Source organism: Medicago sativa, chromosome 6 (genome assembly GCF_051527215.1).
Source record: "Medicago sativa cultivar Bolivia chromosome 6, Bolivia_mono, whole genome shotgun sequence".
Lineage (NCBI taxonomy): Eukaryota > Viridiplantae > Streptophyta > Magnoliopsida > Fabales > Fabaceae > Medicago > Medicago sativa.
The window spans coordinates 53,571,037-53,590,197 of NC_140754.1; the positions used below are offsets into that span (position 1 = coordinate 53,571,037).

Sequence of the window (19,161 nt, forward strand, 5' to 3'; positions counted from 1 at the left end):
ACTACTTTCCTTCAAGGAAGCAAACATCATGAACACACTAGCTTCACCATCCAAAGACTTCTTCACTTGCTCCGCGGTCAAGAACCTTCTACCTTCCTCAACTACTGCCTTAGAAAACTTTACACTCTTGGTCAAACAATTAATGTTAACACCAAAAGTCAACATCCAATCCATACCGAAAATAACGTCCATATGCTTCAACGGAAGACACACAAGATCCAACTCAAAATCAACAGGAACCTTAACACAAACCACAACCAACTGAGCCTCCGCAGCCAAAGATACCTTCCCTTGCCAGACCCAACAAACCTGACACAACCTGCTACTCCCCCACTACGCTCAAACCCACCTAAAAGAACGAAACAACACAACAAGTACCGACAGTACTTCCGTACATGTCGCATACAAACAGGAAAATCAACGGGTTTTGGTCTGGACAAGACTGACCACGGCTCTGATACCAACTTGTAACACCATACTTCTATTAAGCGGTAAAACGCGCGAATACATCAGAAATATTCTAGAAATAGATGCTACGTCTCTGAATAAACCACAATTCATACATGCATAAAGATCATGTTATACTACATAGCAGCGGAACAACATATAATTCATAAACAATCTCTGGATCTCCAAACTAAATACAAATGTATCATCCAAATCTCAAATAACAGAATATCTCAACTCCAAATACATAGTCAAATAAACAACATGCAAAGACTATCCTAGATCAGAGCCCTAATCTAGACACTTGCATGAAAAAGAGGAACTCCACTCCTCGGCATCAACAAGCAACAACTAACATCCTGCACGCCGTCTACCCATCCATACAGAGAGGTAGGCGGTCCACCACAGACCACTGAGGGTTAGCATTACATCATCATAATCCATAAAAGATTTAAGCAAGAACATTGGAAATGAAAGATATATTCAAGAATACAAAATAACAAATCATACATGTATTCACAAGTATTCACAACACTTATATCATTCAATATTATCATTCCAAGTTCGTATCAACAAGTGTATCATACACGTATCACATATACATAACCCTCCCTCCTAGAACACTAGCATCACATGATCATTATTATCCCCCATCACTTACATTTCAAGCTATCACATTATTATCATAGCATAGCATACATATTCAACCTCTAATCAAGTCATCAACAAAATCTCATCATTTATCAACATCAATCAATGAAAACATTACTCACTTCATTACTCATCTAGCATGCTTATCTCAACAAGTACAATTTGTCATATCGAAGTTATAAGCAAGCCATCATCATTAACAAAGAACATCACCACATCATATATGTATATATACATATACAAATCTCACCTCATCATTATTATTAAAATAACCATCATCAATTGATTCACCAAGTGTATAAGCACAAATAATTAAGACATGCAATCAGAGCATAATACAATTATTCACAACCCTCCACAATATTCACCAATGTACATATACACCAATCCACATAATCACAACATTCACCAAATTTCACCAACACACAAATTCACCAAGTCACATATTCAATTATGACACGACTCATCAATTAATCAAATGCATATGATGCTCTAGACTCTTCTAGATGCATGTGGTACCAAACTCCTCCAAGGTCGTCACCTTATGATGCAACAAAAACATCATTATCAACGGCTATAATCAACGGCAATATGGATACAAGTATCCGGTCAACGGCAATATGGATATAACATCCGACACGACATATGATGCATGAACATATGACTCAATCCACAATGCATATGTTCACAACAATTCAACGACTATAATCAACGGCTATAAGTCAACGGCTATAATCATCATCCAACTATATCATATAGTTCATATCTCCACATAGTTCCTTACATTCCAAATAAAAGAAAAATCACAACATATGATCACAAACATCATATTCATCACCTAACAACCATTCATACATCATATCATAATCATATCAATCTAATCATAGAGGGTTCATAAGCAATTGGCCCTCAATGATCATTTTCAATCAAGTTCGTCTCAAAAATCACAATATTGAAAATAATTGAGCACCTAAGCCAAAACCAAGTAAACAAGTTCAATTGCCTATGCCATGTATCCTCTCAAGTCACACATATGTGAAGTAGAGATTACATAAGCATTTCTTCGGCCAAATACGATGAATTCATAAAAATCACAAAGTTCGTCTCACCGAAACACCTTTCAAGAAATTTTCCATTTTCTAAGTAAAACAAGTTAAATCCCTCACATCATAGTTTAAATACTACTAAACATCTTAATTGAACTCATAAAATATAAGTTTGAAAGTTTGGAAACAATCCATAAGGTTTGGGTCGACTTAGAAATAGTTATGCGGATTTTTCGTAAAATTTCACCAAGACCACCTTGGAGTATTTGCCTCATAACTCAAAAACCAAGAATCATTTTCAAGTCAAACCAAAGCCATTGGAAAGCTAACAAAATTATCTACAACTTTCATGTTTACACCGAAAACCAATTCAAAACAGAAACGAGGGAAAAAGACGCATGAATGCGAAACAGGGGATGCTGCCACTGTGCAGCTCGCCGTGGCGAGTAAATCTACTCGCGAGGCGAGTAAGCATCACCGAAAGCACCTCCTGCTCACCTCCAACTCGCCTCCCACTCGCTGTGGCGAGTTGGGACAGTCCTGTTACGAGAAAAACTCACTTTTTCACCCCAAAACCCCAATTTTGACTTCCCAAAGCTCAAATTTGATCCCAAAGTTTGTTTAAACATTTCTAAACATGAAAAGACACCCAATTCCATATAAAATTTGCCCCAAAACATTCTCCTAACAAAAATCACCATTTGACCCATTTTCATCAAACTTCAAACAAAACAACACAAAGTCATATCAAACTCTCCAATTATGATTACCCAATGTTTTCATCATCAACAACAACATCTATCAACAACAATAGCAGCTAAACATCATGAATTCACCAACAATTCATCACAACAACATCTCATATCACCATTTTTGGGCAAAAATGCAAAGTATACATATAACCACAACTTAAGCATGTAATTTCATCATCAACAACTCAATTAACATTTAATTTACATACCCAAACATTGCATCAAAACATGAACACGAATTTACAATCAATTAGGTTCAATTCATCAATTTCATAAAATGGGTAAAAAGAAAAAGAGATGAATTATGGTTGAAACCTAACCCTCTTACCTCTAGCACCAAGATTCTCTAACCCAAGCTTCAATTTAGCTCATAGGTGATGAATCCCCTCCTCAAGCTCTAACCCTTGATCTTGTTCTTCTCTCTAGCCTCTATCTCTTATCTTCTCAAATGAAAAATGAAATGAAAATGTTGTAACCCTATCTCTTCTCACTAACATTAGTTTATAAAGGCTCACTTAATGGGCTTATCTCACAAACCTTAATGGGCCTAACCCATTTCTAATTCAACCTCAAAAATGTTACTACTCACTTACCGGTAAAATATAACACTAACGGTCACTTAACGGTAATTAAAATAATTACTACACCCTCTCTAATAACTTGGTAAAATAATAACTTCCACTAAACACTAAAAAAATAACTTTCTGCAAAATTACAAAATTGCCACTGCCCTCAAAATGACCAAAATGCCCCTAAGTCCAAAATGACTAAAATACCCTTCTAACACCGAATTCTACGATTCCCAACCAAAAATACACACAGAGGCAAATAATCACATAAGAGCACATATAACACACATAAATAAATAATAAAATAAAACTAGCGAAAATCGGGCTGTTACAACTCTCCCCCACTAAAAAGAATTTTCGCCCTCGAAAATTACCTGAAGGAAACAACTCTGGGTACGCAACCCTCATCCTACTCTCCGATTCCCAAGTCGCACTCTCACCGGTCGGTCCAACCCAAATCACTTTAACCAAAACGACCTCCTTGCCACGCAAACGCTTCACTTCACGATCCTCAATCCTCACTGGCCAAGTCTCAACGGTCAAATTATCCCTTACTTCCAAATCATCCACTTGAATCACATGAGACGCATCATACACATACTTCCTCAACTGAGATACATGAAACACATCATGAAGATTCGACAAAGATGGCGGTAACGCAATCCGATACGCTACAACCCCAACCTTCTTAATAATCTCAAACGGTCCAACAAAACGAGGATTCAACTTCCGACACTTCAAAGCACGACCAACACCGGTTACAGGATTCACTCTCAAGAACACATGATCACCAACCTGAAACTCAAGGTCTTTCCTCCTCTTATCATGATAACTCTTCTGCCTACTCTGAGACGCTCTCATCTTCTCTTGAATCATCTTAACCTTCTCAGTCGTCTCTTGCACAACTTCCGGTCCTAACAAAGCACCCTCTCCTGACTCATACCAACACAAAGGAGTTCTACACCTCCGACCATACAAAGCCTCAAACGGTGCCATTCCAATACTAGAATGAAAACTGTTGTTGTAAGTAAACTCAATCAACGGTAAACATTCAACCCAACTGACACCTTGCTCCAAAACACAAGCCCTCAACAAATCTTCCAAACTCTGAATAGTCCTCTCCGTCTGACCATCAGTCTGGGGATGATAAGCGAAACTCAACCTCAACTTAGTCCCCAAAGCAACTTGCAAACTCTCCCAAAACTTAGAAGTAAACCTCGGATCCCGATCCGACACAATACTAGAAGGAATACCATGCAATCTAACAATCTGCTCAATGTAGATCTCAGCCAACTTCGCCACAGACATACCGGTCTTAATAGGAACAAAATGTGCCGACTTCGTCAACCGATCAACAATCACCCAAATTGAATCAAAACCCTTAACAGTCTTCGGCAAAGCTCCAACAAAGTCCATTGATATACTATCCCACTTCCACTCTGGCACAAACAACGGTTGCATCAAACCTGACGGCTTCTGATGTTCAATCTTAGACTTCTGACAAACCAAACAAGCATACACAAACTCTGCGATCTCTTTCTTCATTCCAGGCCACCAAAACAACTTCTTCAAATCCTGATACATCTTAGTCGCTCTTGGATGAATACTCAAACTACTTCTATGACCTTCTTCCAAAATCTGCCTCTTAAGCTCAAGAACACTTGGTACACAGACACGATCACGAAACATCAAAACACCGTTCTCATCCAATCTAAAGTCTCCACCTTTGCCTTGATTAACCAACACCACTCGATCTACAAGTTCCAAATCTTCCTTCTGACCATTCTTGATCTCCTCCAGAATATTACTTGTCAGCTTCAACATTCCTAACCTCACACCATCCGGCGTCAACTCACTAACCAAACTCAAATCTCAAAACTGTTCAATCAACTCTAACTCTTTTACCATCAAAGCAGACATATGCAACGACTTCCTACTCAACGCATCAGCAACAACATTGGCCTTTCCAGGGTGATAACTCAGCTGAAAATCAAAATCCTTAAGATACTCCAACCACCTTCTCTGCCTCATATTCAACTCTTTCTGGTCAAACAAGTACTTCAAACTCTTATGGTCACTGAACACTTCAAACTTAGAACCATACAGATAATGCCTCCAAATCTTCAACACATACACCACGGCTGCTAATTCCAAATCGTGAGTCGGATAATTATTCTCATGCACTTTCAACTGCCTCGAAGCATAAGCCACAACCTGACGATTTTGCATAAGCACACCACCAAGACCCATCTTAGAAGCATCACAATACACAACAAATGATTCCTTCGGATTCGGCAAAATCAACACTGGAGCTGACGTCAACCTCTTCTTCAACTCTTGGAAACTTTTCTCACACTTAGCATCCCAAACATAAGCTTGTCCTTTCCGAGTCAACTGCGTCAATGGCAATGCCAACTTAGAGAATCCCTCAATGAACCTCCGATAATAACCTGCCAACCCAAGAAAGCTTCTAACTTCAAAAACAGACTTAGGTGGTTCCCACTGCAACACTGCATCAACCTTCGACGGATCCACAGCAATACCACCTTTAGAAATCACATGACCAAGGAAACTCACTTCCCGCAACCAAAACTCACACTTCGACAACTTAGCAAACAATCTCTTCTCTTTCAACACTCCCAACACAATCCTCAAATGCTCGGCATGCTCTTCCTCCGACTTAGAATACACCAAAATATCATCTATAAACACCACCACAAAACGATCCAGAAAAGGATGAAATATTCTATTCATGTATTCCATGAAAACACCTGGCGCATTAGATACTCCAAATGGCATCACAGAATACTCATAGTGTCCATACCTCGTTCTGAACGCAGTTTTGGATATATCTTCCGCCTTCACTCTAATCTGATGATATCCTGATCTCAAATCAATCTTGCTGAACACCTCCGCGCCAACCAACTGATCCATTAAATCATCGATCCTCGGAAGTGGATACCGATTCTTGATTGTCACCTTGTTCAACTGCCGATAATCCACACACAATCTCATGCTACCATCCTTCTTCTTTACCAACAATACAGGAGCACCCCACGGAGAAACACTCGGTCTGATAAACTGTTTCTCAAGCAACTCTTCCAATTGCTTCTTCAATTCACCCAACTCTGATGCAGACATCCGATAAGGCGCAATCAAGATAGGACTCGTTCCCGGAACCAAATCAATTGCAAACTCAACTTCCCTCTCCGGCGGTAATTCGGTAATGTCGTCCGGAAAAACTTCTGGAAACTCTTGCACTACCGGCAATTCACCAACTCCTTTCTCACTACTTTCCTTCAAGGAAGCAAACATCATGAACACACTAGCTTCACCATCCAAAGACTTCTTCACTTGCTCCGCGGTCAAGAACCTTCTACCTTCCTCAACTACTGCCTTAGAAAACTTTACACTCTTGGTCAAACAATTAATGTTAACACCAAAAGTCAACATCCAATCCATACCGAAAATAACGTCCATATGCTTCAACGGAAGACACACAAGATCCAACTCAAAATCAACAGGAACCTTAACACAAACCACAACCAACTGAGCCTCCGCAGCCAAAGATACCTTCCCTTGCCAGACCCAACAAACCTGACACAACCTGCTACTCCCCCACTACGCTCAAACCCACCTAAAAGAACGAAACAACACAACAAGTACCGACAGTACTTCCGTACATGTCGCATACAAACAGGAAAATCAACGGGTTTTGGTCTGGACAAGACTGACCACGGCTCTGATACCAACTTGTAACACCATACTTCTATTAAGCGGTAAAACGCGCGAATACATCAGAAATATTCTAGAAATAGATGCTACGTCTCTGAATAAACCACAATTCATACATGCATAAAGATCATGTTATACTACATAGCAGCGGAACAACATATAATTCATAAACAATCTCTGGATCTCCAAACTAAATACAAATGTATCATCCAAATCTCAAATAACAGAATATCTCAACTCCAAATACATAGTCAAATAAACAACATGCAAAGACTATCCTAGATCAGAGCCCTAATCTAGACACTTGCATGAAAAAGAGGAACTCCACTCCTCGGCATCAACAAGCAACAACTAACATCCTGCACGCCGTCTACCCATCCATACAGAGAGGTAGGCGGTCCACCACAGACCACTGAGGGTTAGCATTACATCATCATAATCCATAAAAGATTTAAGCAAGAACATTGGAAATGAAAGATATATTCAAGAATACAAAATAACAAATCATACATGTATTCACAAGTATTCACAACACTTATATCATTCAATATTATCATTCCAAGTTCGTATCAACAAGTGTATCATACACGTATCACATATACATAACCCTCCCTCCTAGAACACTAGCATCACATGATCATTATTATCCCCCATCACTTACATTTCAAGCTATCACATTATTATCATAGCATAGCATACATATTCAACCTCTAATCAAGTCATCAACAAAATCTCATCATTTATCAACATCAATCAATGAAAACATTACTCACTTCATTACTCATCTAGCATGCTTATCTCAACAAGTACAATTTGTCATATCGAAGTTATAAGCAAGCCATCATCATTAACAAAGAACATCACCACATCATATATGTATATATACATATACAAATCTCACCTCATCATTATTATTAAAATAACCATCATCAATTGATTCACCAAGTGTATAAGCACAAATAATTAAGACATGCAATCAGAGCATAATACAATTATTCACAACCCTCCACAATATTCACCAATGTACATATACACCAATCCACATAATCACAACATTCACCAAATTTCACCAACACACAAATTCACCAAGTCACATATTCAATTATGACACGACTCATCAATTAATCAAATGCATATGATGCTCTAGACTCTTCTAGATGCATGTGGTACCAAACTCCTCCAAGGTCGTCACCTTATGATGCAACAAAAACATCATTATCAACGGCTATAATCAACGGCAATATGGATACAAGTATCCGGTCAACGGCAATATGGATATAACATCCGACACGACATATGATGCATGAACATATGACTCAATCCACAATGCATATGTTCACAACAATTCAACGACTATAATCAACGGCTATAAGTCAACGGCTATAATCATCATCCAACTATATCATATAGTTCATATCTCCACATAGTTCCTTACATTCCAAATAAAAGAAAAATCACAACATATGATCACAAACATCATATTCATCACCTAACAACCATTCATACATCATATCATAATCATATCAATCTAATCATAGAGGGTTCATAAGCAATTGGCCCTCAATGATCATTTTCAATCAAGTTCGTCTCAAAAATCACAATATTGAAAATAATTGAGCACCTAAGCCAAAACCAAGTAAACAAGTTCAATTGCCTATGCCATGTATCCTCTCAAGTCACACATATGTGAAGTAGAGATTACATAAGCATTTCTTCGGCCAAATACGATGAATTCATAAAAATCACAAAGTTCGTCTCACCGAAACACCTTTCAAGAAATTTTCCATTTTCTAAGTAAAACAAGTTAAATCCCTCACATCATAGTTTAAATACTACTAAACATCTTAATTGAACTCATAAAATATAAGTTTGAAAGTTTGGAAACATTCCATAAGGTTTGGGTCGACTTAGAAATAGTTATGCGGATTTTTCGTAAAATTTCACCAAGACCACCTTGGAGTATTTGCCTCATAACTCAAAAACCAAGAATCATTTTCAAGTCAAACCAAAGCCATTGGAAAGCTAACAAAATTATCTACAACTTTCATGTTTACACCGAAAACCAATTCAAAACAGAAACGAGGGAAAAAGACGCATGAATGCGAAACAGGGGATGCTGCCACTGTGCAGCTCGCCGTGGCGAGTAAATCTACTCGCGAGGCGAGTAAGCATCACCGAAAGCACCTCCTGCTCACCTCCAACTCGCCTCCCACTCGCTGTGGCGAGTTGGGACAGTCCTGTTACGAGAAAAACTCACTTTTTCACCCCAAAACCCCAATTTTGACTTCCCAAAGCTCAAATTTGATCCCAAAGTTTGTTTAAACATTTCTAAACATGAAAAGACACCCAATTCCATATAAAATTTGCCCCAAAACATTCTCCTAACAAAAATCACCATTTGACCCATTTTCATCAAACTTCAAACAAAACAACACAAAGTCATATCAAACTCTCCAATTATGATTACCCAATGTTTTCATCATCAACAACAACATCTATCAACAACAATAGCAGCTAAACATCATGAATTCACCAACAATTCATCACAACAACATCTCATATCACCATTTTTGGGCAAAAATGCAAAGTATACATATAACCACAACTTAAGCATGTAATTTCATCATCAACAACTCAATTAACATTTAATTTACATACCCAAACATTGCATCAAAACATGAACACGAATTTACAATCAATTAGGTTCAATTCATCAATTTCATAAAATGGGTAAAAAGAAAAAGAGATGAATTATGGTTGAAACCTAACCCTCTTACCTCTAGCACCAAGATTCTCTAACCCAAGCTTCAATTTAGCTCCTAGGTGATGAATCCCCTCCTCAAGCTCTAACCCTTGATCTTGTTCTTCTCTCTAGCCTCTATCTCTTATCTTCTCAAATGAAAAATGAAATGAAAATGTTGTAACCCTATCTCTTCTCACTAACATTAGTTTATAAAGGCTCACTTAATGGGCTTATCTCACAAACCTTAATGGGCCTAACCCATTTCTAATTCAACCTCAAAAATGTTACTACTCACTTACCGGTAAAATATAACACTAACGGTCACTTAACGGTAATTAAAATAATTACTACACCCTCTCTAATAACTTGGTAAAATAATAACTTCCACTAAACACTAAAAAAATAACTTTCTGCAAAATAACAAAATTGCCACTGCCCTCAAAATGACCAAAATGCCCCTAAGTCCAAAATGACTAAAATACCCTTCTAACACCGAATTCTACGATTCCCAACCAAAAATACACACAGAGGCAAATAATCACATAAGAGCACATATAACACACATAAATAAATAATAAAATAAAACTAGCGAAAATCGGGCTGTTACACATATAAACATAAAAAACCATGAACCATCAACTTAGATAGAATGCTTCAGCACAATTTTTTGAGGGAAAAAGACTTCCTTAAGACCAATGCTATGCCACGCTAATATATTACAGTTATAATAGCACCTAAACCAAATCTAACAAAGGATATGTGGTATATTATACATATATATTTATCTTTTTTCAATTGCTTTTTTCTTTTCTCTTTTTGAGCCCTTTCATTTGCTACATTGCTCTGCATTTTCTGAAAATCACCAAGTTTGCATTTTTTTTTCCCTTCTTCTTCCTACTTTATACTAATTTTTGGGTATAAAAATATATGGGACAAAATCAGAATAATGGAGACCATTTTTTTTGCTACTTGAATAACTGAAAAGAAAGTGGATAGAGGTAAGCTTCCCAATATTCATTCGTGTGTTATTTGTTACTCTTAACAGATGGAAATATTTATTTGATAATAGAAGATGATATTCGATTTATTAAAAATAGATTTTTGCTTACCAAGACTTGGGGTCTTTCAATGGAAGTCAAAGTTGCTGTGACATTCTTCTCAAAGTGATGATAATCCATGCCGCCAGTTTCTTGCACGTTGTCGACAACACCTGTATTCGCCTGAATTTCATTTCCAGCTCCTACCTCATCCTCATTGTTCATTTGTTCAATCTCAGCTTCATTGTCTGAAATAATCTCAATAGGTTCCTCTTTAACTTGCACGGGGAAAACATTTGGAATTTGAATTGCTCCCAGTTGTGTCAACTTATATATATTCTTCTCGCCCTTGTAGTCGAGCCTAATCTTGGTTGGAACCAAAAACCCAAACTCCTTAGCAATTCTGATTCCACTACCCATGTACACCCCTGTCTCATCCGTGCCAAAATGTGTGACATAGTCTATCCCTTCATCAGAAAGAAGCAATCCAGGAGCATTGATATTGATCTCTCTGCGATGTTCATTGTAGTACTGGTTTGGAATACGGACCCTACCCTACATTGACATAAAAAATACGTTGTTCAGCATAATTAAAGATCAAAATCATTAATTAAATATTGCACAAACAATTCAAGAAACATGGTCAAATTTATTTCACAAGCATCTCTTGAGCCATAAAAAGAATTATGGAACAATATACGTAATTTTTTCATAAATAGGATCGTAATTAGGCATGGCAATGGGGCAGGGTGGGGACGAGTTTTATATTCCCCGTCCCCATATCCGATTCTCATATACTTACCCATTACCCTACCCATACCCAACGGGGATGAGAAATTGAACGCCATCCCCGTCCCCGATGGGTTCAGGTATCCCCGCCCCATCCCCATCCCCGCAATGAATAACATGGGTTCGGGGTAGCTTTTATAGCACGGTAATTATCAAACAAAACAACATGGCATATCAACATAAAATAATTTTTTGTATTCGGGACGGGTTTGGGTATGGGTTCGGGGTGGGTACCTGTATACCCGTTACCCGTCCCATACCCGTGTTTTTGAAATCGGGGAAAACCCAAACCCATGCCCAAACCCAGTCAAAACGGGGAAAACCCGTCAAATTGGGATTGGTTCGGGCGGGTAACCACAGGTATGGGTTTTGTTTAGCGTTTCAAAATATTTTTGAAAAGGATAGTAATTAATCATTCAAAATTTTAGCCTTGAGAATGTTGCTAATCTTAAGCAACAATATGGATTGAACAAAACTGCAAATGAAGTGATCATTGTCTTAGAGGCATAAGTACATTAAAAAGTGAATTAAGAGGAAGAAAGGAATGACAAGTTAAGAGATTTTGAAACTTCAATACCACTTTCCTTTAAGATAGATAACAAACGATATTTTGTTTTGTTTCTCAACCACCTTTACATTATTGTTTACTTTGCAATTAGATTATCATTCAAGCTCTTCATGTATTGTAATTTGATTGTTTATATAGTACATACAATGGTTTCATGCAAATGTTACCGCATTTCATTTCAGGATGTTTCTTTACAACATCTGGAGGTTTGAGCAATTTTGAGCACCCACTGAATAAATTGAAGCCTGTACAAAGGGTTGACAGTCCTGGACAAGTATGTGGTGCAACTTTCAAGGTGGATGCAGAGGCTAAGAAGGAATCAACTGGCATGCCAAGGGTTGGCAGTGCTGCTAACTGGTCTAATAATATCCGATTGCAACTCCATTTATTTGAACTAAGACTTTTATATTTATAGCTGGATTGAATTTTCAAGTTTTGATTATCTAATCTTACGATATAGAAAAACCAAACCTTTGAGAATGACTTCACCACAAAATCAATTTTGCGAACCATGAATATCATAATATTCTATATCATGATTTTTGAGACATCAATTGAGAGAGCAAGCATATTTGAAATGGAAAATATAACGAAATTGTGATGAATAGCTGCCTTTTTTTGTTATCATCTTTAATAAATTGAAATTCTGGAAATTTGCAAGTTATATACCTACTATTTGACTATGATGTTATATATTGACATAACAAATTTCTTACCATGATAACCAATCTGACTTTAAATTATATACATGACAACATAACTGCTTTTGTTACTACTATGCAAAAATAATTTATTCCAGTTAATATGAAATAAAAAATAATCCTAGGGTCAAATTCAAAGCACAAAACTTGTAATAAAAAATTATATGAAATAAAAAAATTGGTACATATATCTAAACTTAATATCAGGACGCAAATGATTGTGCCATCACACTCTACACTGCTTGCCAACCCTTCCTTCTAACTTCTCAGCTATTTGAGCCCATTTTCTTTCACTGCCAGAAGTTGGTCTACTCCACTCTCAACATGATACAGTGGCTGATAATGATAATCATAGTATACTACAAAACTCAACCAACAATTTTAAAGAAAACAATATTGCAAGATTGAAAAATTTGAGCTAAAAAGTGAACCTTGAAGCAAGAGTTCTGATACCTGTTTTGCCAATTAGTGGTATAGAAAATTGGATAGAGACTCAAATTGCCTAAGCTATAAAGAACCATTAAATTAATGACATCAATCCAGCCATTAGAACCCCCATCATTTGAATTTTTCCCAGCAAGGTCTCGAAATCTCAAATTCCCTGCATCGGCTAACAGTGCATATATGTGGCCTTTTCCAATCACACCTACCACCCTTTTACAGTTATTCACAGCCTTTCTCCGCTTCAGAGACCATGCAAGATACTACAGAACAGACAAAAAATACTATTGTTTACTTGAGTTGTAGGACTTGTCACATGCAAAAGGATACTGCGATGCAATTTTTGAGTGAGAGGAAGAAAAACTTACAGTATCTCGTTCATGTATAAGAGGTGGCAATAAGGATGGATATGAAAAACTGAGCTGCTCATAAGGCTGAAGTGTAGCATCATCTGAACTTGCTTTCTGAAACTAATACCAAGATTTGGCTCTTTAGTTTTTCAAATAACTACTACTAAAGCAAACTGTTGCATAGATTATATGCGAATCATAAATATTTATGCATCTCCTTAGTTGAGAGTTTTATATATAATATACATATAAACACTTTGAGTACATTCATTCATGGTGTTTGATAAGTTTACACTTGATCGACCACCTTGAGTTTGAGTTGAAAAATGGAAAATGGACAACCAAACATTAGAAGTATCCAAGAGCAATGATCATCCCTTCAACAAAAAAAACAATGAATCGTTGTGGTATAAGGAAATGGATCAAGTACCCTAAGTGCAAGTCATGTAGCCCTTAAAAGTGTTGAAAATGAATGAAGCGGTTGAGATTGAAAGGTAGGGAGTAGAACTCTTCATTCCTGCTATCGGCTCTAAAGGTTTTAAACTTAGCCCATCATGTCATTCCTCTATCTTTGGCATTTGCCTAAGAAAAGGGAAACACCACTGTTAAAGAGGTTTCTCATTGAATTTTTGTTGGTGTGAGTTGCAAAAATTATAGCCCTACAAAAGCTGAAAAAACAAAAACAACAATTGTTGCGGCATGACTACACCTTCAATTTAAAACTTGTCATAAACTATTTGTTTTTTGGTACCTTTTGCTACAACAAACATAGTAATGTATGATATTAACAAACAGGTAGAAAGCACCATGATGCTCTAGAAATAGGAAATCACACCGTTATAAAACTTGGTTCATAATTCAAAACTAAAAAATAAAGGCTGCAATGAAAGTATTAAGGAAATAATAGCTTACAAATTATTGAGGAGTTTCTTAACGGCCACAAGGTTCCTGTTGATAAGTTGACCTCGATAGACAACTTCATAACCACCTTCTCCAATAATAATGTCTTTTGCAAACCTATTGGTTGCAAGTTCAAGGCCCCTTAACGTAAACCAGTGGCCCTAACCAAGGTGAGAGAATTCAGGCAGACCAGAACACGGTGATGACGCGGATATAGGATGTGACGAAGACCTATAAGCCGATATGCTCCTAAAACTGCCGCTATCTTCACCTGACTGAGAGGCATTCAGATCTTTCTCTAAACGATTAAATGAGCCTGATTGACTACTATTATCTCCATTCTTTGTTTGAATCAAAACCTTTCAAGAATCGCCGTCACTAAACTTATCACTCAAGCTCATAAAGGAACAATTTTGCGGATGATTATTCGATGAAACTTGATCGACACTAATTTCTTTGATCTCTTCTGAAATAGATAGAATATGGCCAAGAGGAAGCATGCCACCCTTGCCTCTTCTAGACCTCTTTCTTAAAGCAAGAAATATTTATAGCACCACAAGGATGATTATAATGAACAAACCAACCACTATTCCCATTAATACCCATGCTTTCAATCCAAAAACATTTGTTTTCTTTGACAACCCTGAATTTAGATCAGATGCCATTTTGTTGTTGTCAAATAAATCTGCAAATATCGGAGTTGAAAAATTAGAAGGCACTTTGATACATACAACAAAAAGTTATGACACCAAACTTCTCAACCAAGCAAATTTACACAAACAATCAGATCAAAACACAATTTCTAAGTATACATTAAGATTTTTGCGATTTTGCACACACAGAGGTTTGAGAAACTTAATCATACATCTGGCCATTCAAAAATTTCAGTAACAAAATATATTATCAATGCTGCTATATAAAAAGTAAGTAAAACATGATAGTCACAAACAAACAGAAGTTCATTTCCAGATAACAAAAGAGGGAGATAAATGGTTTGAACAAAAACTGCATTATGGTCAGAAATTCACCTTCCAACTAATCAAGCATAAATGAATCATATAAAAAGTAAAAATCACCAAGTATATTTTATTTTCTGAGATCAAAATAACTCTATTGTGACTTGGTCAATTTATCATATTATATACATACATACATAAATACATACATACATACATACATACATACATACATACATACAAACACAAAAACAATTTTATGTTCGAGAGGAAAGAGCCTAGTTTACCTTCATCAATCTTGCCATTATCTTCCTGTTCTTGTTGTTTCTCTGTCATTGTTAACTTGTTAAAATAATATACTGGAGAATATTAAATAAAGTGTGCAGCAATAAGTAAAATAATCCTAATCACCTATGGGTGCAACAATATATTGATCCCCTTGGCCTTGAGTATGATCAACCTGAAAATTGTAAAATCTCAAATTAGAGTAACACATTTACCTTAGTGGTTCATGTCTTTCAGTTACAATCACAAAAATCTTTACAACAATGACTATATCAAGCAACATCCTCACTTACCTCATTGTCAGTATCATAATAATCATTATTCTGCATTTCATCATCACTCATATCATCTTGGAGTCCCTCACTGTCATCCTCACAAGAGTCCAGCACACTCTTCACCTATAAAATGCAAGAAGATATCGTCGGCAAAAACATTAGAAAAATATTTAATACTTGGCTTTGAGCAGGATATCCTTCAAATACCCTCAGAGCTAACACAAAATGCTTGTTGTTTACATTCCCAACCTCCATTTTCAGTGGATTTTTCACCCAAGGATGATTTTCTTCTTCTTCACTGCAGCCCCCTGAAGAAAGGAGGCCCATAATCCGATGGCTGCATGACAGACAAGTATAAAATGTGAATTTGCCCTTATATGATTCAGCACAGTGGAATAATAGAATGTTGAAATGCTAACCAATTGCATAACAAAGCACATGGTCATTTTGTATCGATGGTGTTTTAACCATTTCCCTACTTAAACAACAACCTAGTCGAAAATGCATTTCAAGTCTAAAGTCTAGAGCCTAAACAGTTCAGCAATCCATATGAGAGCTAAATAATTGCAATGAAATTAAGAACTCTGAAGAAACCAATAAACATATCATAAAGCAAACATAAGTTAGCACTATTCTCTCTACACAAATATTTTTTTAAATTGATTTAAGGTTATCCCCTGTAGTTGTAGCCCTATTATGTGACATATCAAATTCATTCATTCTTCAAATTATCAATCTAAATATCAATAACACATTTCAATTGAAATGCATTTAAAGGGAATAAAATATATAAAACAGTTTTAGCTAATTTTCTCTATATGCATAAACCCATATTCATCTATCAATTTTTAGCTAAATGTTTTATCAACAATCAGAGCCCTATAGGAAACTCACCTAAAGAATCACTTCCATTGATGCCAAAAGCTTCAAGAACACTCAATTATCTTCCTCCTTCAAGGATCCTTTTGCACTTCTCTAACCTTCAAATTCGTTTCCTAGCAGCCCAAACAACATGTTTGAATAAAAGGGATTTACATGCAAGCTATTCATTACATGAATTTTGAAGAAGGATGAATTTAGGGAAAAGGGTTTGGTGGTTCTGCTGAGACAAATCAGAGGAGAGGGAAGAGTTCTTGACTTATCTTTAGTTTCTCCTTAGTTTAGTTGGAAGAATTGAAGGAATGGGTACCTCATGCAAGCTTGATTGAGGTTAAAAATGGGGGTTTTGTGGTGTTGGAGAGTGGAAAGGATGAGTCCGCATGAGAAGGAAATAAAGGAAGAAGGAGTTCTCATTTCTCTCTCTTCATACCACTCCATATATATAGGGGAAAGGCAGCATTTACTAATTTACCAAAATACCCCCATAAGGGCAAAATGGTAATTTCCACGGACATTTATTTTCATATTAGGTATAGAAGTGGTATTAATGGTCAATATTTTACAACTAACCAATGAGAAATTTGAACTGGATCAATGAGGTTAAAAAGTCATACACTTATCACACACTTTTTTTGGTGGTGGCCGGGTTTGAACCCCGGACCTTTGCATATTTTTATGCATTGTCCACACCAACTGAGCTAAGCTCACGAGGACATACACTCATCACACTTTGCCAATATAAAAGAATGTTTTAGGAAAAAAATATATATTTTATTGTTAACTAGTATGATACCCGTGTTAAGCACGGGAAATTAATGTACTTATTAAAGTTTAATAAAATATTATTTTTAATCTAATTGAAAATTAATTTACATAAAGTTAGTGAATATTTAAGTTATTTCATATATAAATCAGTATAAATTTAAAGTAACTTTAGTATAAATTATATATAAATTTTTTTGGTAAAACATATAAGTAGTAATACTACGTACTTTTTGCAAAAAAATATATTATATAGTTGTATTAAGATATGTTCTTTTATAAATATAAAGTATATATGTAGTTTACAACTATATTTTATTTTAAATTAGTGTCTTTATCCTAACTAATAAATTTTTTCCGGGATTGAGTAGTTCAAGTGGTTTGAGTTAAGAAATAAGGAGTCGGAGGTACTGGGGTCAAACTCAAACGAAGGAGTAAATATTAATCTAAAAACTAATTACTAACATTTGTTGTTAAAAAAAAATTCCCTTAAAAAAACATTTGTCTTTAAAAAAAAGGAAAATTGTTTCAATCTCTCCACATAATAATATTTGCACTAAATATATTACATTGACATTTCAGAAAGAAAAAAAAAACTAATATTTACTATCGTCAAATTCACCTTTTCAAAATGATTTTTTTATAAGATCTATGGTATCCCATGTTCCTATTATGATTGGCTTGCGGAACTTAGGAATATCTAAAACCATTACGCGCGGATACCCGACTGAACTCATCTCGATTTGACGGATTTTTCCCCTTTGATTTGGTTTGGATTTTCCCCAATTTTAAAATACGGGTACGGGGCGGGTAATAGAGATATAGATACCCATTTTGAACTCATACCGAATGTAGAAGTATATTGATATGTAACATGCAAGTCTCTAAATATTATCCCTACTTTTGGGATATTCTTGAACTTTTATTCACTTTAATCATTACCTTAGTTTGAAATTGACTAATTACCTCGTGGAGATGTCTGTTTGATATCAAACATGGTGTTAGGTGTTTTCCCCTTTGATTGGTGGATATTAATTTCAAATAATAGGTTCAGGTTTGAGGATGAAAGTTCTTCAAGATTTTTTCACACTTCAACAAGTATATTTTCAACCTTAACTACCTTATCGTTACTCATATTTTTCAATGCTTCTTATAATTCATGTTCTTCAATCCAATGATAGTAGTTATACTTTTCATCCTTCTCTCAAATGTCTATCATATTCGAGTATGATAATATCTCATAACCTTCATTAAATAAGTTTTAAAAATACTACC

The 19,161-nt window shown here is 36.0% G+C and overlaps 2 protein-coding genes across 9 annotated transcripts; one reads left to right on the top strand and one right to left on the bottom strand.

Moving 5' to 3' along the window:
• Positions 1–11,886: 11,886 nt before the first annotated feature.
• Positions 11,887–12,779, top strand: LOC146915662 (uncharacterized). The gene is made up of 4 exons (XM_085721411.1): positions 11,887–11,897; positions 12,198–12,273; positions 12,361–12,386; positions 12,476–12,779. The coding sequence occupies exons 1-4, from the start codon at positions 11,887–11,889 to the stop codon at positions 12,750–12,752; spliced, it is 390 nt and encodes a 129-aa protein (XP_085577537.1). The 3' UTR covers positions 12,753–12,779.
• Positions 12,780–13,030: 251 nt separating this feature from the next.
• LOC146915663 (meiosis-specific protein ASY1-like) lies at positions 13,031–17,536 on the bottom strand. 8 transcript variants are annotated; one of them, XM_085718028.1, is made up of 9 exons: positions 17,140–17,536; positions 16,495–16,582; positions 16,264–16,368; positions 16,097–16,145; positions 15,973–16,014; positions 14,742–15,414; positions 13,848–13,949; positions 13,492–13,742; positions 13,031–13,374 (listed from the first exon to the last, which is right to left on the bottom strand). In XM_085718028.1, the coding sequence occupies exons 2-6, from the start codon at positions 16,570–16,572 to the stop codon at positions 15,275–15,277; spliced, it is 414 nt and encodes a 137-aa protein (XP_085574154.1). In that variant the 5' UTR covers positions 16,573–16,582; positions 17,140–17,536; the 3' UTR covers positions 13,031–13,374; positions 13,492–13,742; positions 13,848–13,949; positions 14,742–15,274. The 8 variants fall into 8 exon arrangements, with proteins under 8 accessions (XP_085574154.1, XP_085574153.1, XP_085574150.1 ...); XM_085718027.1 differs by having other exon boundaries at positions 13,031–13,397; XM_085718024.1 differs by adding an exon at positions 14,260–14,411 and having other exon boundaries at positions 13,031–13,742.
• Positions 17,537–19,161: the final 1,625 nt, after the last annotated feature.

Excerpts from the sequence above, each read along its gene's own strand:
- LOC146915662 (XM_085721411.1), top strand. Across the intron at positions 12,274-12,360 it reads AAGTGATCATTGTCTTAGAG|ATAGATAACAAACGATATTT; the intron begins GCATAAGTACAT and ends CTTTCCTTTAAG. Across the intron at positions 12,387-12,475 it reads AACAAACGATATTTTGTTTT|TACATACAATGGTTTCATGC; the intron begins GTTTCTCAACCA and ends TTGTTTATATAG.
- LOC146915663 (XM_085718022.1), bottom strand. The coding sequence starts at position 16,572 with ATGGGCCTCCTTTCTTCAGGGGGCTGCAGTGAAGAAGAAGAAAATCAT. Across the intron at positions 16,146-16,263 it reads ATTATGATACTGACAATGAG|GTTGATCATACTCAAGGCCA; the intron begins GTAAGTGAGGAT and ends TACAATTTTCAG. Across the intron at positions 15,415-15,972 it reads TAATGGCAAGATTGATGAAG|ATTTATTTGACAACAACAAA; the intron begins GTAAACTAGGCT and ends CGATATTTGCAG.